This window comes from Pomacea canaliculata, linkage group LG7 (genome assembly GCF_003073045.1).
Source record: "Pomacea canaliculata isolate SZHN2017 linkage group LG7, ASM307304v1, whole genome shotgun sequence".
Lineage (NCBI taxonomy): Eukaryota > Metazoa > Mollusca > Gastropoda > Architaenioglossa > Ampullariidae > Pomacea > Pomacea canaliculata.
Window position 1 is genome coordinate 8,649,459 of NC_037596.1, and position 26,849 is coordinate 8,676,307.

A 26,849-nucleotide genomic window follows, 5' to 3' on the forward strand; every position below is an offset into this window, starting at 1 on the left:
AAACTTTAATACATTGGACTGGTATAAGGCATCCTTGACTGCTGTTTGAGCTTGGTTTATCTATATTTGATGATGATCTTTAAACATATTGTTAGGAAAAAGGTGTGGGGGGGGTGATTAATGGGAGTTGCATAAAATGGAAGAGAATTTCAATTGGGCAGCATATGAAAAGACACATGTGCTGAAGCATTTGGTACACAGTTTTATGGTGTGTGGCATGCAGGGGTCAACATTCCGTTGGGGGCATTTTGTAAGGGTTGTGTAGATTACAAACATTTTGGAGATGTCAGAGGCTTCAGTTGCTGTATCTTCTCCCTTCTGAGAATAGAATCATGCATTTATATCCCATAGCCAGACGGTTACTTTGTGAGCATAATAAAACATTCCAAATCAAAAGTGTAATAAATAAGTCACACAAAATAATAATAATTTGTTACTTTGTAAGCTCTCTTTATTTCATTCTCGCATCAAGGAGAGTAAAAGATTGTGTCCTTTATCTCTGTACGTGGACATTGTAAGAATATATAACTGACCACAACAAAATGAGTCACAGAGCAGTTTGATGCCCGAGGCCGGAAAAATGTGATTGAGGTCAACGTTGCGATTCCTTGGACACTTTCGCCGAGGGAACATTTCGATCAATGCTAAGTGTGAAAAGGATCTTAAAAGCTATTAATTTAATTTATTAATTTTTTAATTATAGTTTTTTTTACTAATCTCGGCGATCGTTCCTGTTTTATTGAAATGATAAAAACAGTCACAATTCTTGTGCGAGTCAGATCATACTTGCCGGAGAGCCAGAAATTAACATTTGAATATTAATTAATACTTGTCTGAAAAATTTACAAGTAAATAAAGTTTGTCGTTGATCCAGATACTATCTGATGGGAAAATAAAAGACTGAATTGTTCAATAAAAACAATCATTAATTTCAAAAACACACTGTGCGATCGTCTTTCTTAGAAGCAACACTGCCTCCGTCAGTCTTTACATTTTATTCATAGTGGTAACGCGAAAAAAAAAAAAATGTACATATAATTATTAGCTTAACTCAGTTCCGATCAACTTCCGACTTACCCGTTTTTAGAGCTGTGAGAACTTTGTTGATTATTTAATTATAACACATTTATATGGACAGACAGCAAGATGAACACATTACAGACGATAGGCCGGGATACCATTGACAAAGATGTTGATGTACCATCCAGTTCAAAATAATCGTACGGAAAGACGTACTTGCTGTGCTGTATCTTCTTCTAAAAGTTCGTACAACTTGGATTATCACAAATATGGACGGGGAAACCTTCAGGTTGTTAAACGTCTTTGAACCTGCTTTCCTCGAAGTGGCCACCATCCTACTTGTTCTCTTTAAATCTGCTTAACTCAAGCAAGCTCCGACACACCGAAATACGAAAAACACAAATGAAAAGAATAAAAACCACACAGAAAAATGCAGTCATAAAGTCTAACAATTTAAAATTGTGTATTTGCATTACTAAAATTCAAATAGTCCTCAATTGATAATTTTCATTGAGCCAGGTACATAATATCAAGAGAATAATAATCCACGTATGCAACAAAAACAAAAAGTCTCAAAAAACCCAAAGATTCAACACAATAATTCCCCGAAGACTTGCTGACTCAAAACAAACAGATTAATCTAGGTTTCTCAGGGAATATTTTCCTCTATAGTTTACCAACATTTCTGATCAGAACTTAAAAAATTGTCCGGTCAGGATTTGACACATCAAAACCGAGAAAAACCACCAAAGGGGTAGATTACCCCAAACACAAAACATCAGTAAAAATCCCTCATGGCTTCAATCCTATCTTTAGTGCAACCTCTCAGTAACGCCGCTATATTAATAAACTTTAAGTGGCCGACATGAATCCCGTGCACACACCTACACAAAAGGGAAAACCACACCTGGCCTATTGAAAATCCTACACACAGGTATAGGCTCCCACTCATGGACGCTCGCGCACGCACACACACACACACTGTGGAGATCGATGACGACATCAGATCGAATGACTACGACGGACGGGTGGTTCCAGACTTCCGTGTATTTCCCATCAGGCCACAGGTGGGACTGGAGGTGGCGGAGGTGGCGGATTAATGTGAATGGCAACAGGATCTAAAAATATACAAAACACTACCTGAGTGAGCAAAATATATATTCATCCTTTGCACGACTTCGACCGTGCACATGTCCTGTCTAAATACAAAAACGGTTTTCACAGGCAACACGTAGCTCAAAGCAGAAGTAAATATTAAATAGTTTTCTTTTCCCATGTTAAGGGGAGTAAGGAGAGGGTAGAGAGAAGGATAAGTACGTGTCGCTCATTGTCAGCGATAGAGGGCGCATCTGGTCTTCCCCCTCGTGACGTACTAAGCAATGGCGACCACACAAATAAAACTCTGTATGTATTTGTTTCCCCATGTTTTCAATGCACTGCTGTTGATTATTCCTGTTGTTACTATTATTACTACCGGTGGTACAGTAATGCCACCCTGTCTGCGACTTACCCTGTACACCTCTGATCTTAGGCCCGTTATTCGTTTCATCAATCTTCAACAACTCTGATGGCTCACCTGCAGAGATAAAAATATAAGAGCGTAAAGACTACAGCAAAAGGTCTGAGTTTTTCCGAGCATATGGATTGAAACTGATAGAATTTATTTATTCTAAAGATTGTAGCGTTTTAAGCACAGCTGTATATAAGATATTCGGTTGAAAAGCCCACGTTTGACCTGGAATCAAACTTTAACTTACAGTTGCTCAAGAAAAATATTACGAATTAAATTTATTTCTACTAGCGACTCGCTGTGTTTATTCGACCCCAGCACTGGATTTGACCAAGTGTGCCGCGCTCCTTTGCTCGCAAGACATAACAACAGGTAATTTCTAGTAATTCTCGTTTCAAAGTCACCAAGGATCATGTGGAAGTCAGGCTGACAGAGAGACTGGCACCGTAGAGTCAAGGATCCACGAACCATTGACTACAGCATACGTTCCTGTGTCTTCAGCATCGTCGTCACTCACTACATCTAGGACAGAGGTAGGGAAGGTTCCGCCAGAGTTTAATATCCGTGAAATCATTTGGTCTGACCATGAAAATATTTCAGAAATGTAGCTTACAAATAAAATATAATGTCAAATTAACGCATAAGGTAGCCACTGGCTCGAATGACTCGTAGGATTCGTTTGGAAACGCATCATTTATTTTTTAGACACCGCATCATCCAGTGAATGAGCAAACATTCGACTGTCTCGATCCACACTGTTTTGAACTAAACAGCCAGTGGGTTCTGTTCCTTTGGACCACGGGCATGTTTTTCTGATTAATTTGTTTCTAGTCTTTTGCTAGGCGTCATCGTCGCAGGTTTCGTTTGTTGGCTAATCTGACAAATTTTTCAGGGTGTGGCGGACCTTCTCCCGACTTTTTTGTGACTGATTTCAACAGTGATAACCTCCATGTTACAACATAGTTCTCTGAGTGAAAAGGTTTGGCGTGAACACAGATAGGGGCCACTCACAAAGCTCGTTACCTGGTACTTTGAACTCCTACCTACGCCATCAATACTTCTCACAGGTATATAAACAGACTATTTTTTCCGGGGAGCGATTTTTCCTTGCAATATTCCAGTCGCTGCTGCTTGACAGGTATGTTGTAGAGCAAATGGTAACTGACGACACTACAGGTAAATTGAAGGACCCGCTAATCGTGCATTACTGAGAACAGATTACACTCTTATCCTACACACTACCACACGGACACACCCACCCACACACAAATCCAAGTCTTATCTTCACACGGGAACTAGTTGTGCCTCAGGTGTGCCAGACTGCTGCCAGCTAACATAGATGTAAACATAGAAGAGCACTATTTTCTCTTTCTCTCTTTTTTCTAACTCATGCACGCACGCACGCACGCACGTATACATACATGTCTATACTCACCTGCCCCATTGACATTTAGCGCTTGGGTTAACCTCTTGACTTTGACCTCTGAAAATAATAAGAAAGTTAACCTGGGTTAATCAGTAGGACAAACAAGCAAATAAGTGACATAAGCTGTCCCGACTGTCTAAATAATTAGTTTAAATAAGGGAGACTATATGGTTACATTTTGATATGTTTGCCGTACAAAATGCTTTTAGATGATACGTGGGATGAGACGCAATGATTAGAGAAAGAAACTCTATTTTACAAAAAAAGAAGAAATAGTCACGACGATAATGATATGGGTAGAAGGTAGGTAACATGAAAAATGATGGTACCTTGACACGGTTCGTGTTTCTGCGTTGTGTCACCAATGTTGATGGTGACTCCTCTTAATCGCGCTGCGCAGAGAGAAAAAACTTCTAACCGTTGATGCCAACGTATTCTTTGAAAGACAATCATGGTTTTGAAGTAGTAGGAATCGTACTGTCACCTCCGGTACGTAATATAACATCAGTTTGTTTAATCTTCATAGCAAATAGAAGTGTAAACTTGGTGATAATGGTATTGGGACGTGAATGTCAGCAGAGAGATTTATTAACCGTATTTTAATTACTGTCTAGTTCCCACAAATTCTTGGGAGAGTTGACTTTAAAAAAGTACGAATATCGCATCATAAAAAGAAATGTCGAGGTACGATAAAACTTGACTCATATTAAACGCGCTAAAAATAAGGGAAACATAACAAAAATCATGACACATATCATATACTATAATTGCTTCAATAAGTGCTGCTTTAAGATAACAGTAATAAACGACTTTAATCCTTACCCAACCACATCTCTACATAAGAAATAAAAAGTAAAACTTAAACAAGAGGTGAGCTGTAATGATGTGTTGAAAGTGGCTGACATCATACTTATTCTTTACTTTGGGCACTAGTAGTAGACAGCAGGTATAACGAACTCATAACTGATCTTATCTCTAGTTTCTCAGAATGAAATGGATTATTGTTGCGACTAGAAACTGTTGAAAGAATGGAGAGTAGATCGCTATTATTAGCCTTAAGTACATGAGAAAACGTTCTCACCAAGTTTGTTCCTGCTTTTCCGTTTTCGCCAGATAATCACCCCGATGAATACGGATACGACGAGGATGAGGACGATAACCGTGACACACACAGCGATTATCACAACGTATGTGGGTTTCATGCCTGCAGATGATGTGTTGGCAATCAGAAAGGATAACCGATTTTCTCTGAGATCTGTTATGTATTTTCTATCAAAATAAAGAGGAAGTTCTCGTCGTACTTGAGCTTATCGCACTTGCTTAACTCCACAGGCTCTATTGGGGTCAGAGGTTCACAGGTGAAATTCTTATCGAGACTAAACAGAAGCACAGCTTTAGGTGAGATTAAAGGACTAGTGCGGCTTGAAACGTTTTCTGTTGATTGGGTAATCGAGAAAGATATTGTTTCTACAGATATGGAAGATCATCCCTCTTCATTTCTTGAAAAATCACCATTCACAAAAAGAGGTGAAAATCGTGACGTCATCATATGCCTAGTTAACATACATTCCCAGCTTTTCTATTGGCTGAGACGTTAACAACATATTCGTATCCATGCACTACTCTGACGTCTGTCTTGCTGACCTTTATCTGTTCATGGGAATGTTTGTGGGCTTGTATGTCAAGAACGAAAAAAAAAGACAATCATCCAGATTTGGTGAGCAGTATCTTACACTGAGCTTTACATAATCACTTTACACAATCAGATTGCGCCACACTAGTCCTTTAATATCTGAGGTTATAGTTCGCTGTGTGTTCAAAGTGGCTTCAGTTACTTTTTCTTTCCCTTGAAATGATTTTAAAGATGGCAATGTGCAAACTCTCCCTGCATTCTCTGTCCACATTGGTCTAACGAAGGGTAACACATGAATATTCTAGTCTCTTATTTATAGTGGTGCTAGCGTACACTTAGATACCGTAAGCGGATGTTTGCCGTCCTGTTTTCTCTCTGTACAGTTGAGTGTAATACTCGCACCCAGGCAGTACATTGTGCACATGAGCAAGGCGACCGGACCCACTCCTGCTATTTTGTACAGTCTGTTAACAGAGGTGTGTTATCTCGTCTAAAGCGCTTGTAAACTATGCACGTAAGAGCCGCCAGGTTGATACATTTGTCTTATCAGAGACCAAGGACAACAGAGAACTGTAAACATGACAATAACACAAACAATCAAGACAGCCAAAAGGATAAGAAATACAATCACACTATCAGGACAGACGAACAGACAACAAGAAAGAAGCTATAATACATGTACATGCTTTCATGCTTCACATTGTCAACAGCAGTTTTCATGAAGCAATTTTACTAATTAGTTTTGTGGGCCCGGTCTCGCTTATTTCTTTCAACGATAGTCTATGAAAAATGTTTGTTCGTGTCAGATTCAGTGTGCAATAAGAAGAACGTACACATACCTTGCATACGCACACACACTCACAATGCTTGATGATCAACCGCAGGTGACGATGAGGATGAAGAGATTTGTAGGTGGATGGAATCGAAGAGGCCATAAGTTCAGAGGAATGTCACTGAGAGAGTTATAAAGAAGATGGCGGAAGAAGACCGTTGTTTTTCCACTCACTTGGTCATTAGAGAGCTTTGCTGACGTCTTTTTCTGCTTCAAGTGACGTGGAACAAATGACGCACACAAGACGTCAGACACAAATTTGTACACAAAACAACACAAGACCTGACACAACTCATTACACAGTGGCTATTAATACTTGTGTGTTTCGATTGTTAACTTGTGAGTCGAGGACAACTTTTGATGGCTTTGGTTAGGATTATGTTGTAGATCCATGGATGACTATAGAAGAGGGGGAGCTATACAACGAGGTTTTTTTTTTTTTAACAATAAGAAGAATATTGAATAAGTACACTTCTCGAGTAATTTAATGAATGACGTGATTGTTAATAACTAAATTTGTTTTTCATGGGCATATCTTTGGCTATGACCTATGTGAATATTGTCTAAGCCTTACAGTCGCGAACTAAAACATGTACAGGAAAGAGGAGAGTAAGAGGTAAATAAGTAAGCCAACAATAAGATCATTACCTTTTTATGCGCTCTTCTTCAAAAGTGGCTTCAAAAAATCTTGGCTCTCAATGGATTAAAACTTTTGTCTGAACTGCAACAGCATGAATGAGAGCCGCTCGCCACTTGTCTTGCTCTGTCGATATACCTGCCCGCGGAAGCGAAAAAAAAATTTACTTCAAGAAAAAAAACCCAACTATATTTCTTAAAACTTACACCACGTAAATAGTTCCAAATTGCTCTTTTCAACGTTGTTCCACAAATAGTTGTCTGTATTGTAGTTTAATGTATATACATTTTCAGAAATACCGGTCGAAATAGATTTATGTATACCGTGAACTTTTTTAAACATTTATTGTATATTTTTATTAGTTACATTTATTTAATATCATTAAACGTATTCAGGCCTACAAACGAAGCAGAGATGTTTTATGAAGCAATTGTGCGGGTGTCTGCGTGCACGCGAGTGTCTGTGACAGAGCCATAGCACCTACACAAACGTGAAGACATATTACAAACATTAGAGTTTTTGCTTGCTGACCATCGTATTTTTAAGAAAATTAAATGTTATGAAAGTACTGACACGTTATCTAGAGCCCACAATAGAAAATTTACAACAAAATTTAATAAATAAGACACAACAAATAATAACTTGCTACTTTGTAAGTTCTCTTTATTATTTCATTCAAGAGTAAAAGAGACAAATAATTGTGTTGTTGACCTCTTTACTTGAACACTCTGATAATATTCAACTTCTCATCACAAAATGAGTCACATGGCAGTTTGATGGCAGACCCCCACAAATGTGATTAAAGTCAACGCTGCGATTCCTTTGGCACTTCGCAGAAGGAACATTTTAATGCTCAGTTAGTAAAGGTTAAATAATCTTAAAAATTATAAATTCAATTATTTTTGCAAATCGCGGCGATTGTTCTCTAGTGAAATTGAAAGTCTTGTGAAGTTTCATCATACCTTACCGAAGAGCCAGAATTCTAAATTTGAATTTTAACCAAACTTGTCTGCAAAGATTAGCAATAATTAAAGTTTGTCGTTGGTCCCAATACAATGTGATCGGAAATAATAGAGCAAAGTTTTCCTTAATAGAAAATAAACCCCACGCTGTGTGATTTAAGTTAGGCATTTTTTCTTAGTTTAAACGTAAAGAGAAAATAAACTATTATACGATGTACACAAAATTATTAGCTAAATTCAATTCTGATCAGCTTCCGACTTACCCGTATTGAAACAAATTGTGGAAAAACACATTTCAGACAAAAGTGATACCACTAACAAAGATGTTGATATACCATCCGTTGAAAATAATCTTTCGGAAAGTTGCAGTTGCGGTGCTTTATCGCCTTGTAAACATTTGTACAACTTCGATTATTACAAATATGGACGGGGAAAACCTCGTGGGTTGTTAAACGTCTTCGAACCCGCTTTTCTCGAAATGGCCACCATCCTACTTTTCCTTTTAAACCTGCATGGTAGAAAAGAAATTGAACCCTGTAGTCCTCTTTAAATTAAAAAGCTGAATCCACTACTTTGACTGGACATTTGAGGTTACAGGTCAGATATAGAAAAACATATTCACCGCAGATTTATTGCCTAAATTAATTCAACCAGCTTGTGCAATAAAACGAGCGTATGTATGTATTCGTTATCTAGTTACATCTTATGAAGCAGTAAGGCCGGAAATGTTAAAGATAATACTATAAAAAAAAAGCAAAAAGGTAACAGAGAAATTAAATATAGTGAGAGCAAAAACGAGAACTGATGATATCATCTTCATAGTGAAAAGTTCACATTCACGTTTAGAGGACAGCAAGACATCAGCAGGGCAACAGCAATCAGTTTAGGAAGTCGATTTTAGAGAAGAAGGGGGTGGGAAGTAAAGTCGCCAACACCAATGAAACCGAGATAAACTGAAGACTATTCTGATCTTAGGTGAAAGAGAAACAATACCCTCGTAAAGTTTCAAGCGAAAGGAGAAAAACGTCTCCCATCTATTCACACGATTTCTGCCAATCTGATCCCCAGCCATTGTTTCGTAAGTCATTTATTAGGAGAGAGAGCTGTTTATTATTGTTATTTATCATCAATACTTTTACACTTAATATTTTCAGAATTAACAACAACATAACTTGAGATAATGAATTCAGGTTAATTTAATGCAAATAGTTTTAGGTCAATAGATTTATTACAGGTATAACAATTAAAATCGTTTTTGTGTGACTAGTGCTCAATCAACCGCTTATTTACGGCAATTTGTTCTCGCCACGTATTTAGTCTTTGTTCAATGCTGCAGAAAAATATTTTTTCCCAAAGCGTCTGATTTACGAGGTTAGATGTTTTGATATTAAAGTTTGTATATATGTAATATGATAGACAAAGTGTAAAATATCTATGTATGATTTACATTTGATAGACCATTACAGAACAAGAGAGAGAAGATGCAACATTTTACAGACATCCCCGCGTTGAATGACATCCTATTTTGAAGTTAGCCGCAGCAGATATCACACAGACAGTCAACAGGTTCTACGAGATTAGTAATATAGAAACAGTCATCTAACCAAACAGTGTCAATTTAAAATAAAATAAGTTGACAAAACGATAGTTTTGTAAACATGAAGAAATTGTGCTTTAACTAAAAGATTCAGAAATACAGATTTCTTAAGTTTTAAACTCATTTTCAACTGGTCGTCTTATTAAGGAAGGACAAAATATTTTACAGCATTGCTCTCTGTACTTAGAGCCTGTAAGAATATACAAAAAGAAATTTACTGCGGATTTCATGCAATAGCAAATGTTAGCGGCTGAATACCAAAATGACTCGATGGTCGAATAGTTAATATCTTGCGCCACAAGTCTGCGCAAATCAAGGTCAAAGGTTCTGTAAAGTAAATAAGGAACAACGAGGACGCAGAAGGTGACAGATACAGCGAAGACAGTGACAATGAGCGACGACGACTGCTGCGTCCTCCTTTGATGTCCTCGCCGCATGTCCACTGTAGCCGTGCCGCGAAGGTTGCTGCGTGTTGCTTGGAAGACTCTTCGCCCTATGATGATATTGCTAACCACCAAAGTAACAAAGGGAATGTAAGCTGTTAAAACCATTTCAACTATCCGAAAAATATTGTCGAGAAATAAGGAATATTCATAATTTTTAGACGTACAAACACGTCTAATGGCGAGCATGTTGTTTCTGATACTATAGGACGTTATCGCTCGAAGGCCGTAAAGGTAATGTGAATAGACTAGAGAGAAGAACACTAAGATGGCAGTAATCATCAGTTTGGTTCGTCCATACGTGCACATTATGTTCACACGATGTGGCCAGAGGATGCCCACGGCTCTCTGAACGGTCAGCAGAACAAGAGTCCAGTTAGATACTGATCGTGTCACATCTTGGATCCAGGTTAAGACCTTGCACGTGCAATCAGTTAAGGTCTTATGCATCAATAAGAATGCGGAATTTAGTAATATTGGTAATGCATAAAGAACGATTACCATTAGGTCAAACATAGTCAAAGCTACGAAACAGAGATAAATCGAAGACTTCTCTGATTTGAGGCGAAAGAGAACAACGATGCTGGTGACATTTCCAAACATCCCGATGATGACCACCGGCACTAGAAAAATTCCATGCATCACGTCTTTTGCGGTGATCCACTCATAACCCCAGGTCAACTCTCTGTTCCAGAATACTCCTGGCACGTACTCATCTGTCAGTACACTGTCGTTTCTTTCATTGGTTTCCATCACTTTTTTACACTGTGCTGCACGAAAAGATCTGTTAGTTCTAGCTTTGTACTAAATGACTATAATAGACAGTCTTGTATGTCCGTCTGCTTGTCTCTTAGTGACTAAGTCTCTCCGGTATTTAACCATTCAGTCAGTCCGTGTAATAATTATGTCTTTCTGCCTCTAGTTTTGTAATTGCCTTCTACCCTGTCTTTTAGATCGAAAAGTTCATCTTGTCGATCTTTTCTACTCCCTGGCTTACACAAACACTAATTAGAAACACTTACCAAAATATTGTTTGTAATTTATAATGGAAATAAGTAACCTATATAATCTTACAGACAGTTTTTTTTTCTGTATACTGACATGTATATGACTATATACAGACACTGACATGTTCATCACACAATGAGTTAAGAGGATGAGAGAGAATTTTACCCACATGTTGTCTACGCCGATATTCCGCAACTCCTTCGGTAAGATTGTGGCACTCACCATTTATCTAAACAAAACAGCAAGTTTGTAACTCTATGATGATCGTAGAGCAGAAATTAGAGGTTTTGAAGGCTGAGCTTTTGTAGAGCTAGAAGATGAGGAATCTTCAAGTCTGGTTTCCATGTTCCATCATCCTAAGCATTTTGCCGTCTACCGTATTACTATAGTGTCTTGTATATCAGTCAGAATGTTTCTTGGTGACTACTAAATCATTCAGTTAGTATCTGTCTGACTGTCGTTCTCTATCTTGCCTTATCTCCCTTTACTTATGCTTCTGTTTTTATCTTTTATCCATCTTGTTGATTATGCTTACCACCTCACATATCCATGTATCAGTCATACGGATCAAAATATTGCTTGTAATTTATTAACGAAATAAGTAACCAATATAATCTAATTAAACAAATTTAAGAGTGTGAGAGAGAATTCTGTACGGTCATGTTCTCTATGTCGATTTTACCTCCACACAACTGTTTCATCTTCGTGGGTAAGAGTTTTGTCACTCACTTTTTCTTTAAACAAAACAGAAAGTTGTGATTTTTATGATAAGCGTAGAGCAGAAATTAGAGGTTTTGAAGGTTGGGTTTTTTGTTGCATAAATGGAAAAAGAGGAATCTTCTAGTCTAGTTTGCACGTCGACATTTCCTCCCGCATCTCGCGATAACTTGCAGGCTCCGTGTTGTCCTCACTGAGCATCATCGCCAATAGTGTGAAAAACGTTGAGATGCATTCTAGCATAGACGATTTGTATCTTGAATGGGAATCCTCCGGCTAATAAAGAATTGTAGAAACTGTGACAAATCCTTATTACAATTTCTTGTGCATCAATTTGGCGTGCATGCCAGACCTGGTGTTACTAAAATATCTTGTCTGCTTCCCACGTCGTCTGCAAAAAGTTAAATGTCTTAATTTTTATGCTTTGCAACAACGAGCAATATAATTCTTTCGGACGAATGTCAGTGTATCGAGGATGGTAGACGCACTATTGTCTTCAGGAATAAATGACAATAAATCTTGTAGCTACAGACAAAACTTGGTAGTCGCTACTACAGACTGCGGTCAGGGTTACACGCAGTATTCAAATGCACGCTACGGTTGGAAAGGTAAGCAACAATTTTATTTGGAAAATATTTAATTACCTGCTGAAAGCTATATGTGGTCTTGAAAATTGATGATTTACCAAGACTGTTCTAGAAGAAAAATATAAGCTGCAGGCTATTGTGCACTAAAAATTATTTACTTACAAAGATTTTACAGTTTTTGACTTTCTGTGAAAAAAGTTGCATTGTTGTAGTGTGCTGCTTTATATCCTCTCTCTCTCTCTATATATATATATGTATTGCCTGTAATGGCCGTGAAACGATATATATATATTGTTTCTGTACTGTTGCATTTTGCTAGAAATCCCCTGTGGTTTTTTGCGAAGACAAAGTCTTTACCACTAGCAAACAGTTGCTGTGGGGTTGCATATCTGATTTTATCTACCATGTTTTCGTATCTTTTGCGTGAACGATCTATTAACAGGAATAACTTGCTTCTTTCAAAGAATAGATAAATATATAGAGGCCGTAGGGGACCAGTACAATCTTTCAAGCTTATAATTTCTGGTCATGTCCGGCACACTTCATACGGTCTGCAAAGATGCCGACTCATTGCATGTATCCCTCAATGATGCTACGAAACGCACACATAAACACAAATACACGATTTGTTCTACAGACAATATACTAAACACAGACGACACTAAATACTGTGTCAAAGCATTGCAGTCCTCACCAGTGTTGGTCAGTGACCCCGTACATTCACTCTTAGTGACGTGTCACGTCTGTAGCCTCACATGAGTCACGTTGTACACGGCCTCCTTCATAACATTCTCTACGTATTCTACTGCCGAGTAGACGTCTAAGTGTATGGCGGAACGAGGGACTTGTGGCACAAAGAATAAAGAACTTAGCTGAATAATACATACACAAGGTCAAAAATCCCACGTTGTAGACAAGGATTCCACTAGCATAGTGAAAGACATCTTGGAAAGGTAGCAAATAATAACGAGCTACAAAAGCCGTGGTCAACTTTTGAAGCATAACCATTATGAAGATGACTGATGTTACAAGTATGGCGACACTCATACAGGAAACATTATTGTTGGATGCCAGAGATAGAAGGTCCGAGGTGCTTCCTGTCCCATCGTGACTTTTCTTACTTTGTATTGTTTTTATAACTAGAATGATATTTAGTCCAACGAGAAATAATGGAAGAGCATAGAAACAGATGTTAACAATCCAAAACCATATGAACTTTATAAAGTAATCATATAACTTGGTATTGGGTGGACAATCAGCCCTAAGCCATATATTGATTAGGTCATCTGGAACTTGTATTCCAGTGATAAAGTGCGAATTTAGGAATACAGCACAAATTAAAAGAACTACTGAAAGAAAAGGAAGCATGGATTTGACTCGGACAAAACACAAATTGTCTGAATGTACGAGTGAAAAGAACCGAATGGTTATAAGTATAACATGTAGCCATGAGGACTGAAAAATACCTACAGTTTGAAACCACAAGACTAATTTACACGACAGGTAATTCCACGGCAAAATTTGGAAGTTGATCATTATGAACTCCGGAAGAAGGTTGCTGAGTAAAAGAACAGAGTCAGAGGTGACTATCCAAATAAAGTAGAGAAGAATAACATTTTTCTCACGGCTGCTCTTTTTCAACATTTTCATAAGGATTCCTATGGTTACAACGTTTGCGGGCACACCTACAAATAGACAGATTGAGACTATGACAGTCCACATGTAGCGGTAAACGAATGCTATCCATACAAACTGAAATGAGTTTGTGGGGCCAACGAAATGAGAAAGATTTAAAGACAAATTCTGCGACTCCATATACTTTACATCAGTTTAGACCGTCCTAGAATACATGAAATAAGTGACTTTTTAGTTCACTCTGTTTCTAGTACTTTTAGTAACAAAACAGCGAAAAGAGCTCAATATTAAAAGAGAGCCAACTACCTCTCAGTTGCTGTGTAAGTGAGGCGTGTACACGGTTACTCACTAGGCGTCTAGAAGCTACTACCTGCTTCCTCTCAGGACTGCAACTCACTGCAGTTAAGTGCAGCCTCTAGTAAGTCTTATTGTAACTGAGCAACATTGCTTGTGTAGTCTTTACTACCCACTACAGGCAAAATGAAAATATCGCCGACACACGAAGTGCGATTGTGACGACCCTTAGTGCACAAGAGTGACAGATGGACCTGTCTGGAGTCTTGGACTTAACAACTTACTTATATACCCACCGAGATCTTTTCTTTTGTTAAGGATAGTTTACACGTTCTTATGGCACAACAATGTTCTTTAATTTTTTGAAATAAAATGTATTTTTTTGCTTGGGGATCAGAAGAAAGTAGCAGAAAATAGTTTTTTCAATTAAAAATTTTTTATAAATTTTTATACCTACTTACACATATTTCCTTAGTTTATTTTATATAGATTTCTTATGATATACTAATAGTAAGTTAAAATAAATCTTTTAATTATTTTAAAAATATCTTAGATAAAAATATTGCAATGACTGAAAAAATTAGGACTGAAATAGTTAAAATTATTTTTTTTAAAATTTTGATTGTTAAAATTATGTGTATTTGAATTTCACTTAATTTTTAAAAAATCTTTTTAAATCATTAAAAGACTTAATTAAATTTTTTAATTCAAAATTTTTATCTAAAATAATTTTCAGTTAAATAAAGTAAAATTATTTCAACTATATTTAAATGTAATTTTTTTTAAAACCCAAGTGCACTGTATAAAGACGCTTACGAATTTTTTTAATTGCAAAAATAAAAACAAAAAACTATTTTTCCTGTAATTAAATTAGCGGGTATGGCTGCCTTTGCAGTAAGTATAAAGTTGGTTCTGCCGTTATGGGACTCAACAATCAGCCGAGTAGTAAGACAGATATGGTAATGTTGTTCTTCCCTTACCTTGCACGCCACGTCAGTCAAAAGGGAACGACAGTCGAAGCCTTGTATCTTTAGTCATGTGACTATAAGCCAGAAGAATGTTCAGAACGTCCACCATCCGAGGTACCCCCACTAAGCAGTAAAGACTTTAAAATCACGATGTAGAAGAATTATTTATCCCCCGTCGACCCCCGAAGCTTAGATGTTCTGTTGAATGGAAGGCCACCACTGCTGTGTTATCTAACTTCTACCTACAGCACACAGCTTCATCTGCTTCTTGCTGGCGGCTGCACGTGAGTGGAGAGAACAACGTCGAAGTCGTTGTGTAGCTCAACCCCTCCGTGTCTCTCTGTCATCACGTGACCAGAGACCAGCAGATGATCTCAGCATCTGGAGGACAAAGGCAGTTGCCATGCAGCAAACTAAACTAGTGGGGCTCGCTGTTGCTGGCTGACGTCAGATCAATGTCGTCTGCAAAGCGCAGGCTGCACGTGGAGGGTGAGGTGACGGTGGTGGGGGGGTGGGGTATGTTGGTGTATGTATCTCTAAAGATATTGTGGGCAGGTTTCGTCATCTGTGAGTTTAGCGGACTCTGTGCCCGAAAAAGTTTTATCGCGACAAAGAAAATCTTGAAAATTGTTATTAGTAAAAATAATGTACAGTAAAAAAGCTATTCTGTTGCTTTGGATTGTATGTCATCGTAATAGTAGACATCAGTGATTTGAAAGAAGTGTAAAAGCTTACTTACTATAATTGATTAGATAGTAAACAAAATAAGCCGTCTTCGCCGCGAAGTAGCATGTTTGTCAAGCGAAAAAGACAGTTCCTGAAAGAACCATGAAATAAGGAATTGGTGTCAATTTGTGACAAAGGTATGTTTGATGTTCTACGTGATATAAAAGTAATTGTTTCTTAAATTTTATTACTTTTATTATGTAAATTTTGTTATAGGTGCTGACAGGCTGACCAAGAAAAGGTAAGAAACATCAGCTCACATTAACATACCGTAAAGAACTATGTATACAGCTTTTGTCACTCCTTCTGCGATCTTCAAGAAAAAAAATCAACGACAATAACAATTAAAAATAGCTACTTTGTCTATCATTTTGATGTCTACATTCCTCCACCTTTTGCATCTCCTGCTTTTGATCAGATTTTTATTTCACAGGAGTTTAAAACTCAAAATATTTGTGGGACTGTGTGTATCCGTATGCAACCTCAGAAAATTCTCAGGTCGTGGAACCGATTTGTGCTGGGTGCTTTCTTCGAATCTATAAATGTTTAAAATACTCTTCCCTGCTGTCATTTGACCTACCTTTCTTTGTGTAGGTCCACGACAAATAAGACATCATGGTATTTTTACCTTGAACAGCTATATGCAAATAGGTATTGTACTGTGCTAAACGCTGCATCGAGCGCCATTAGGATCCCCGGATTTACTTTGTCCCAGACGAGTCCAGAGATGTCGACACAGAAGCCAACATCCAAAATTCCATAAACAATGGCACGGGCTCTCATTCGTAGGTAGATCATGTGTTTAACGCGTGGTTTTCTATTTAATCTAGTGAATGTTTGTATGTATGTAAGTCTGTGCAGAAACTCGTAGAAGTCTTTGAACGGCATTGTGCTCGGAGCTCTCCCAAATCTATAAATGTTTAAAATACTTTTTCTACTATCTTTAGACCTACCACCACTGAAGACAGCAGCGGGTCTCTACCCTCAGCAATTATATATAAAAAAGCTTTAGTCTACGCTACATGCAGGAACTACTGCTATTGGGAGCACCTACCCGCCATACTCTCCTCCCTTCCTCACAAGTCTGGCTGACTCACGGTGTACTTCACAAAGAATCAAACACTTGCAGAAAGTTTTTGTCTTGCATGGGAGAGTTGTGCAGAGGTCACTTAAAAATAGTTGTCATACGATGCACGAAACCTGGATACAAACAACGGCCTGATAGTAGGTCGGAAAAGCCGTTGACATTGTTAGTCAGGTCAGGTAGCGCATTAGTAGGTCAGTGATTAATTGGAGCTGATGGTGGACGTTGGGAGACAAACAGAATTAACATCAAGCAATGAACAGGCAACCAGTTGTGAGACCTTCAGAAAGCTTCGCTGACATGCTTACACAACCATTGCTGCTGCAACTTATTATTCCCGTCCAACGACTGGCTACAATTAAGGAAGAGAGAGAGAGAGAGAGAGAGAAAGCGAGAAATAGAAAATAGAAAAAGAGAAATTTTAATTGGAACTAAGAAGAGTTAATTCCAGGCGCCGGTGCACAACACATTTCTTGTTTAATTTTTTTTTTTATAGGATTAAGATTTATTTGACAGTTTTAGAGGAGCACAGTACGTACCGCAGCTTAAAAAAACCTTTTAAAAACTAAAATTGTTGTAAATAAGATAAACAGTGTAAGTCACACTTTCAGTCAAATCAGTACATTGTTGTGTACGCTTGTTCATCTAAATTTCAGAGGAACAATGGTTTGAAAACCTGTCTTAATTTGGGTGTTAAGAACAATTTTTACAAACGTGCAACTTGCCCCAGAAGCGCAAGACAGAGTACTGCCTACTTTTTAAAGAAATATATCCATGACCTTAATACATTTTTCTACAACCTCCCATAAAATGCATAAATGGGAGTTCTTCACCCTTCCCTCAATTCAAAAAGAGTGGCCTTTAAAGTAAATGCTCCATTAAAGTGATTTTTAAAATTGCACATATACATCGGAGACACATGCTTAATTTTATGTTATCCTTGGATATCAAAACCATTAACAGTAATTAATCTTTGATCCACAATGAGACTTCCTGCAACGCTTTCTTTGTTAGTCCAGTACTTTTGTCCTGTGGGGAGTCAACTGAGGAAGTGACAAGGCCAAGGGTCTAGGGTGGCTTGTTGACAGGCCCGAGGGCCCTTAGGCAAGAGAAAGGGGACATAGGTGCCAGGGTTTGCGGTAGGAGTGCAGAGGTGTTATAAGTGGGAGACAGCCCCAAGTGATTACAGCGGCCAAGCGCGATCACCCGGGTGGTAGAGGTGACAGAAGTCTATGAAGAGTGACACACACAACTGCCTGTCAGGTTGACGGGGAGTGGAGGGTTAGTCACGTGTCCACCGCGCCATTGCAGACGGGGCGGAGCGTCAGTAGGGTGGTCGTTCTCTTGTCGATGTTGGCTACTTGATTGGTTGCTGAGTGACCAATGGCATCCCTCGGCGTACGTTTCGTGCGAATGCGCAAAGCCGAAGAGACCAGCATCTCTAATTCCAACTTTTCTTGTACTTCGAGACAGGGCAGGACTCGGGAGGAAGGACGATTGGGTTAGAGAACCCAATCATGCGGCTGTTCACACCCTTCTACACGTACGAGGCAAGTAGCGGCAGGATGGTCATGTCAGTGACAACTGTATGTAGGGAAAAGCACAGACAGAACTAACATCAAAGCAACAGTCTCACGGTAAATAACTACATCATGAGTTCACTGTAATGTCGTCCAACCTGCGACATCACCGACACACTGACCACTAGCAGCAGAAGTAGCAGCAACAGCCTCGTCATCTGAAGTAAAGTCACTGGAAACAGAGTGGACACAACCAGAGGTTGAAAGCTACTAGTCACTTGAGATTAAACATTATTACAGCCACTAATAATATCTCTACAGCAAATATCAACAGAATAAATCATTATCATCAGAAGGACACACACACACACACAAAGTGAATTGTATATGTTATATACACATACACATGCTTCCACCCCTCCCACCTTACCTGTCCCACAGAACATTACGAGCGTTGTTACAGTGAAGTCAACGGGATGACGGAACAAAGGGAGGTAAGACCTTGTGCCTTTGGGCTGTGAGATATCATCAGGTTGCGGCCCCTTTTCTCAGACGTTGAAACGAAAAGAACCGTTTATTTCTTCATGTTCCTACTTTTTTTTTTACGGGGGACCTGCTGTTGATTCATTCAGACACACACCAACACACGGGTTCTTAGAAGACAGAGACATTGCTTACCTCCACTTATTGAAATGTCCGACAAGCAGAGCTCAGTTTTTCCTGAACTGAGCAGCAGCAGTCAGTTCGCAATTCTTGTGCGAGTCTGATATTTTTCACAATGAACAACATCGAAAGCTGAGGTATTGAACTCAAGAGAATTTACTGTCAATAGTTCAGATCAATACATTTGTTATAGGCATAACTGTAAAAATCATTCTTGTGTTACTAGTGCTCAATCAACCGCTTATTTAATGAAATGTGTTCTCACAAAGTATTTTGTCTTTGTTACGATGCTGCAGAGTAATATATTTTCTAACAACGCATCGGTTGTACATAGATGCTTTAATATGTAATAAAAGACATACATTACAAAACGTCTATGAATTTTAGTTGATGGACTATTCTACACAGACATGTGCAACGAATTCTTAGGAAGTCTTGTAACGGATTTGTGCTCTGCGCTCTCTTCAAAAGCTGTAAGAGTTTAAAATACTTTTTCCTGCTGTTATTTGACCTACCACCGGTATGCAGACATCGACACTCAAGACAGCAGGGGTTCTCTTCCCCAGCAACAATATGCAAATAAGCTTTGTCCTGCTTACATGCTGCATCGACCGCCATTAGGAACCCCTACCCGCTGTTCTCCCCTCCACCCACATGTTTGGCCGACTCACCGAGTACCTGACAAAGAATTACTTGCAGAAAACATTTGTTCTTCCCCGGGCAGCTCTGCAGAGGTCACGTAAAAATGCCATTGACGTTTTTCAGGTCAAGTAATGTATTAGTAGGTCATTGCTTAATTGGAGCTGAAGTTGAAATACAGAAGAAGTAACATCAAGAAGTGAGCAGGGGACCAGTTGGGAGGCCCAAGAAAGGGGAGCAGAAATTCTCGCCGACGTGCATACACCACCACTGCTACTGCAACTCAGTTTTTTTCCATCCAAAGACTGGTTACAGTTAAGGAGGAGAAAGAGAGAAAGACAGAGAAAGCGAGAAGGCTAGAAATAGAAAAAGAGACAGTTTAGTTGGAACAAAAGAGGGTGAATTCCAGTGGCCGGTGTACAACTCATTTCTAGCTCTTAACAACATTCTCCGCGTGCTCACCTCCTGGATTTAACTCAGTCTCAATTTATAGAGCACCGCGCGAACGTTTTGTCTTAAGTTTTGCTTATACTACTTCAGGATACGTTGTCCGTATGTGACTCTTTGTGGGTGGGAGGATAGAATGCAGGAGCGGAGATTTCGGTTTTAAAAAAAATGCATAGAATTTGAGGAGTGCACCGAGCACAAATCCGTTCCATGACCAATTCAACATAGAAGTATTTCTATAAAATTTAAAAAAAGATATATAGATATATATTGCTCCCGAAGAACAGTATATCCGATACACATAAACATGAAATGAAGGTCTGTTTCATCTATGTCTGTACAAAATAGAAAGTAGAAATTAGAGTATGGACTTTATTGAAAAGACACCTACTCTAAATTTGATCAAAGAACCTCTAGTGTTGGAATTTGTGAACTAGTACAGATGTTGACTGTCAGTAAAGGGGATCTAATGGAATTATAGAAAGTACTGGACTGGTTGTGATATCTTCTATGTTTATATTCTAAACCAGTAAGTGTTGTCGTTAGGTCTCACACAACGCAATACACAGTCACAACTTCACTGCTCAGGCTTGTGACAACAACGCATGTTTTCTTTCAACACACAAAAAACGATCTTTAAGTTTCAAAAACAACTTTTATTTTATCAGTTAACAAAATAATAGCTAAACTCTTTAACCATCCCACCCGATGGACGGTCACCAAAGATGGTGATGGAATATGTTCGTGAGCGTATCAGCATTCTAGAAATTAAACACTATAATCCACTCAGTTTTAGAAGATCACATTTGCCACACGGTAATTATCTCCCTGGTGATTTAGTCTTTATCAATTCAACAAAAAGGTTTGTTTGAAAGGTCGTCCGTACACAAAGTAAGATCATTGGTCACTTCAACAAATTCCAAGGAATAACACCGGCACACAGATATAAATCTCCTCACTCACCCCTTCACAGAGGGCTTTGCCGAACTTTTTCTGTTCAAAAGACAAGTGTCACACAACTATCAAACTCCGAACTCGCCTCACAGAGGGATTCCACTGACTTAACAAAACATTTCCTTTTTCTAAACTTTGTTTAAATGCTTTCCTCCATGGGACAGCAGAATTAGGGTTATTTCGTTTTGTACAAATAGTTTTCAACCAATCTTTTTGCATCTCCACACTAACATTTCAAACCCATTCAGACCATTAAATTGGTGTCAGTCACACACAATCGTTCCAATACAGTAACTAAGATAAATATTATTAATAATACCTGTAATGCATTGACAGTACCAAACACAGTAATGCATCTAAGGCCGTTATCTCAAAGTGAAGTTTATTGAACAAGTATTGAAGTATTGAACAACAAACTATTAGTTTTATTCAGAGACAAGGATCAACATACAAAGGATTATTCAATCACGAAGCGTTTCAGCATTAATGCATACAGGCTCAAAAACTAAATGAAAAGCGTTTTAAATGAGTTCAAATAATACACATTTCGGCAGACACGAATTTTACGGTTTGTTGCCAAATTCGGGTCACGTGTTTACACGTGGTCTGACATCACGGAGTAGATGTCCTCACGTGTACGTGTGACTGTAGATGTGTGAGAATGGTAGCTCACCAAGAGGAAGACGATATTTGATCTTATTTGTGTATTTGAGTACAAAGTGATATTTCCACTCATGCTTCAAGAGAGGAATAGAAAACATACTTCACAGTCAACAATCGCAAAGTCTTTTAAGATCACTAAATAAAATGGTTGAAGAGGATGCCGTTTAAAACGAGAGTATGTCAAATAAATTTAGCATCACCACCTGTAGACAGATGACTAATTACACCATGGAGCAGACACGACATACTGACAACCACAGAGGCCTCGTTACATCTAAGCGATACCCGGCTGAGGAGGGGGAGGAAGGGACGGAACACCAGGATGTGGTCCTGTAACACACATACACAAACACACACACAAACACACACAGACATCATAAATATTCACGCACAAACATATTTATGGGTATGCTCATTCAAATGCCCAACACACTGTGTGTAACGGTTAAAATCAAAGTAATTCTAATAAACTGATCAAAGATTTTAATAACAATTTCTGCCATAAAACTGTACATTGCTGCAAAAGGCATCAAACTAGAATACTGTTATTTTATATTTTAAAATTATTAGCCTTCTCTTACAGCCCAGCTCTGTGACATTTGTGCGAAACAAATGTTTCGTTGCTTTGTAAATACAATAAAAAGTGCTTCAATAAAAGTTATATACAATCTGGAAAATACAATAAGAAACAGTTACAGAACTCAGTCTTAATAATTTGTATGACATGGACAAACATTTTCCAAAGAGAAATGAACTGGGGGGTGGTGTAGGTGCGGGTCAGCGGTGAGCTGATCCGTGGCATGCTTAAACTAAAATTTTCTCCTAATATATAATATTTATAATAAATATTGCAGTGGCTATTTGCATTTACTTTGAAAAAAGACTGATTCGTACTCACCTGTCGGTCCTTGAATGGCGTTTGTGGTTTCAGTATTCATCCGAAATAAGGGAGAAGGAGGACGACCTATAGTCAGGTGTAATTTCAAATTGATTAATGTTAATCAAAGTGAATTTTGCTGGTTTATGTGTATATATACATAACATAAAACATAAACATATACACAACAGAAAAAGCATAAGTTATGCATTAAACAACATTCATCTTTCGCATACACACGAACAGGTTTCTTGTGGTCTAAACTCACATCGGTAAATAAAGTGACACTAGGGACCAACAACAAAAACATTTAAAAAGAAATTGGAGCTGCGTGATAAGTTCTAAAACGTGAAATATCTAAGAACATTATGCCTGTATATTACTGACAGGACAAAAGAACAATCAGTGTCCAATATGTTTTTGTCATCAAATGATCATGGCACAGACAATGCTACTTCTATTAACAGGATCTGGCTTACACACACCCTTGTACAGAAGTATGTAAAATGCGGGTAAGGTTTTAGAAAGTACTTCAGTGCATTATATTCTTTGATTGTATAAGACACACACTTTCATAACTTGTTTCATAGCTGTTCACACTTTTCGGAGGTCAATCAAAGCAAATGAAATTATTTGTAAAAAGCCAGATTTTACATATTCCTGAAACCCTTGACAAAGTCTTAAATACCAACATTCTGAATTTGCAAAAGTAATTTGGGTTTTCAATCAGATAAACGTCCCAATGGGCATACTGGTATGTACTTGAAGGTGGTGAAGAAATGGTTAGTGTGAAGACAGAGTAAATACATGTAAATGGAATTCATTTTGTATTTAAGAAGATTTTAAGCCAGTGATATATCCTAAATAGTTCTGCACATCTTACATCGTAATGTTTGCACAGAACAGCACACGTCACGTGATTCTGGAGTTTGTGAGGTCTATCTTATCATTCGCCAATATAAAAGTATCAACAGTATCAAACCCCGCAGAAAAATCCAAATAATTCTATCCAGTCTATTGACACTTCAGTTTGGTCTACTTCTTTTAACAACGAAGGAAGTAAATGTAATACTTGGTTAATATGTAATACCGTGTCTGAAGGGATTAATTACTGCGTCTTGCACCGCCAATACTACTACTACTAATAAATAAAATCCCATACTCACACTCCTAAGGAGCAAGCTCTTAGCTTTCAAGAACAAGAACGAAACATGGACAGCATACGAGGGACAGGAAAACAAACAACATATGGAATATAAAAAAAAAAAACAAACAACATTACTAAACGAAGAATAAAATCAAATACAGAAAACATAAAGAGGAACCAGATAACAAGAACAAGAGCTGAGAGTAACATGATATTGCAAAAGGAAGGCTGTGAATAAGGACTGGCATTATGGGAAAGGTTGTTAGGAGTAATCTTTACGAAAGAAGTGTGTTTTCAGTGCGCGGTTTAAAGGATTCAGCAGTGGGTTGGTGGCGGATATTGAAAGGGAGAGAGTCCCATTGTTTCACTGCACAATAATAAAACTCCTGTGGCAATATGTTGTTGTTGTGGTGACAGGAAGAGTAAGGAGACGATCATCAGACCAGGAGCGGAGCTGTCTAGCTGGAATGTAAGGGAAGAGCAGTTCAGAGAAATAATCAGGGCAGGTGCCAGCAAAGAAATTAAAACACAGCACGGACAGTTTGTACTGGATGCCAGAACGGATGGGAAGCCAGTGTAGAAAACAAAGGTGAGAGGTGGCGTGGTCCCGTTTCCTGCTCTAGCACTGAGTAAGTACTACACATCCATTTCCGGTACTCGTTTATGAATGAAGTACTGTTAAACATGCACAACGAATAGAAAATAAAAACGTAAAAAAATATAACATCAACACCATCAGATAAAGAAAACGCCGTCGACGCTGTAGCGAGTTTAACATAGATGTGTGTGTAATTGTGTGTGCTTGTTTGATGATGATGATTGATGATTGATGATGATGATTGATGATTGATGATTGATGATGATGATGATGATGATGAAAAAGAGTAACACTCACCCCACCCTACGAAATCTTCTTCAGAAGATTGTTCATCAACTGAAAAAATAATACCTGGTATTTATTTACCTGTTTGTCACTTAGTACATGTTATGAAAGGATAACAACACTCTGTACGATGTGCATGGAGTAAGAGATGTGCAATACAAACTGAAAAACATTACATTGTGTGAAATGTGTTTGTAATATTTGCTGTAAAATTTAAGCTTATTGTTCTGCGAGATTCCTAATTCTTTCTCATGATACTTATATGATGGTATCATCTGGTGGCGCTCGTGTTCTTGTAAACCTGTCCGTTCATTAGAAGTCTTTGGTGTGCAGAATATCACACATGGGAAAATGATCTTCTCAAATTCTAGTACTAGCCATTTATATAGCGGTTTCTATTACTTATTTAGGAATAAAGATGGTATAATTTACAATAATAAAATGAACAGACTAAATAAGTAGATGTACAGTACATAAACACCACACTGAGACTATCAGGTTTACAACACAGAAAAACAGAAAAATACACATTTGTGTGCTAACGTGTGTGTCCTTGCATTTCTCTCTCTCTCTTTGGGTGACACCAATAGGAGTGGATGGAGAGATGTAGGCGGGAAAACATATATCTATAGTCTATAGTCTATATCTATAGTCTATACCTCAATCAAACACTATGGTATATGATATCGACCATGTTTTTTTGTGTTATCTGTTGCTTTAAAAAAGATGTATGCAAAAGAATCTGAGCAAAACATCAACTAAAAGTGCAAATTTGAACAACACGATAACTTCTCATGGCTTCTATTTGTGTTTAAGAGAGTGCGGTATTTAGAGAGAGAAAAAAGAGAGGGCGACAGAGGTCAAAAGGATGAAACGGATGGAAATATTGACAAAAAGTTACTTACTATCTTTATATGAAGAACGAGAAGGTAAGTATCATGTTGTGAAGTGCCGGCAAGTCGCCATTCATACGAAAGAGCAAACATTCATGTGTTACATTTCTCATTTGTATAAAAAGCTTTAATTAGCATTTAAAATTAAAATTAGTTTTTTTCAATAAAATGCCAAATTAAAGATAAAACGCAAGATACATGTAAAATTACTATGTTGTATACCATCTCTATTTGTGTTTAGAAGAGCTGGTAGTTGAGAGAGAGAGAGAAGGAGGCAGAGGACAAAAGAATGAAACGGAATGAAATGGTGATGTTAGAAAAAAGAACACTTACCGTCTATACAGGAGGAACGAAGTATCAGGTTGTGACGTGCAGGGAAGACGCCATATAAAAAAGAACAAACATTAAAATATTAAAACTTCTTTTTCAGTTTGAAATGATGTTTCTGATTATCGTGTACGACTTCAGTTACAGCACATAGAATGTGAAAGGAAAGATAAACCGCCAGAAACGTGTCAAAAAAGAGTAAACAATAAAGTATTAACATTTCTTTTTAATGCTGAAAGTGCTTTTGTTATTGTTACTTATCAACACTTTATTTACAGCAGATAAAATGCGGGAATCAATAGAAACAGTAACATTCATACGTGGTATAAATGCTTTACAAAACCTACATTTAATGAAACGGTGATATACCTAGTAAAAAGGAAATGCCGATAGAACAATAAACATATCGAAAGAAGTGCAAACGTGAATAAAAGAGGAAAACGGAGGTTCAGTTCCCAGTACCGAGCTGGAAAGTCTTGCCAGTTATGTGTCAGTCATTAACTATGGTACATAACATCGACTATATTATTATTTTGTTATTCGTGGCTTCAAATAAAGAAATGTAAAAGAAATTTATTAATACACCAGATAAGCATTGCAAATTTTTGCAAGGCGCTGATTTCTGATGGTTTCTATTTGTGTTTTAGAGAGTAAGGCTTACACACACAGAACGAGAGAAAATTAAACAAGGTTACTTACCATCTTTATATGAAGCACGAGGAGGTAAGTATCAGGTTGTGACGTGCCGGGAAGTCGC

At 37.9% G+C, this 26,849-nt stretch overlaps 1 protein-coding gene and 1 long non-coding RNA gene across 2 annotated transcripts; both read right to left on the reverse strand.

The window, feature by feature from the left end:
* Positions 1–205: 205 nt before the first annotated feature.
* Positions 206–15,606, reverse strand: LOC112569699. The gene is made up of 8 exons (XM_025247588.1): positions 15,282–15,606; positions 7,070–7,196; positions 5,923–6,631; positions 5,038–5,160; positions 4,286–4,348; positions 3,966–4,013; positions 2,531–2,596; positions 206–2,138 (listed from the first exon to the last, which is right to left on the reverse strand). The coding sequence occupies exons 3-8, from the start codon at positions 6,011–6,013 to the stop codon at positions 2,077–2,079; spliced, it is 453 nt and encodes a 150-aa protein (XP_025103373.1). The 5' UTR covers positions 6,014–6,631; positions 7,070–7,196; positions 15,282–15,606; the 3' UTR covers positions 206–2,076.
* A 5,412-nt stretch (positions 15,607–21,018) lies between these two features.
* LOC112568782 lies at positions 21,019–25,150 on the reverse strand. The gene is made up of 3 exons (XR_003100182.1): positions 24,885–25,150; positions 22,864–22,929; positions 21,019–22,295 (listed from the first exon to the last, which is right to left on the reverse strand). It is a non-coding gene; the product is annotated as an uncharacterized LOC112568782 (long non-coding RNA).
* Between the last annotated feature and the right edge of the window lie 1,699 nt (positions 25,151–26,849).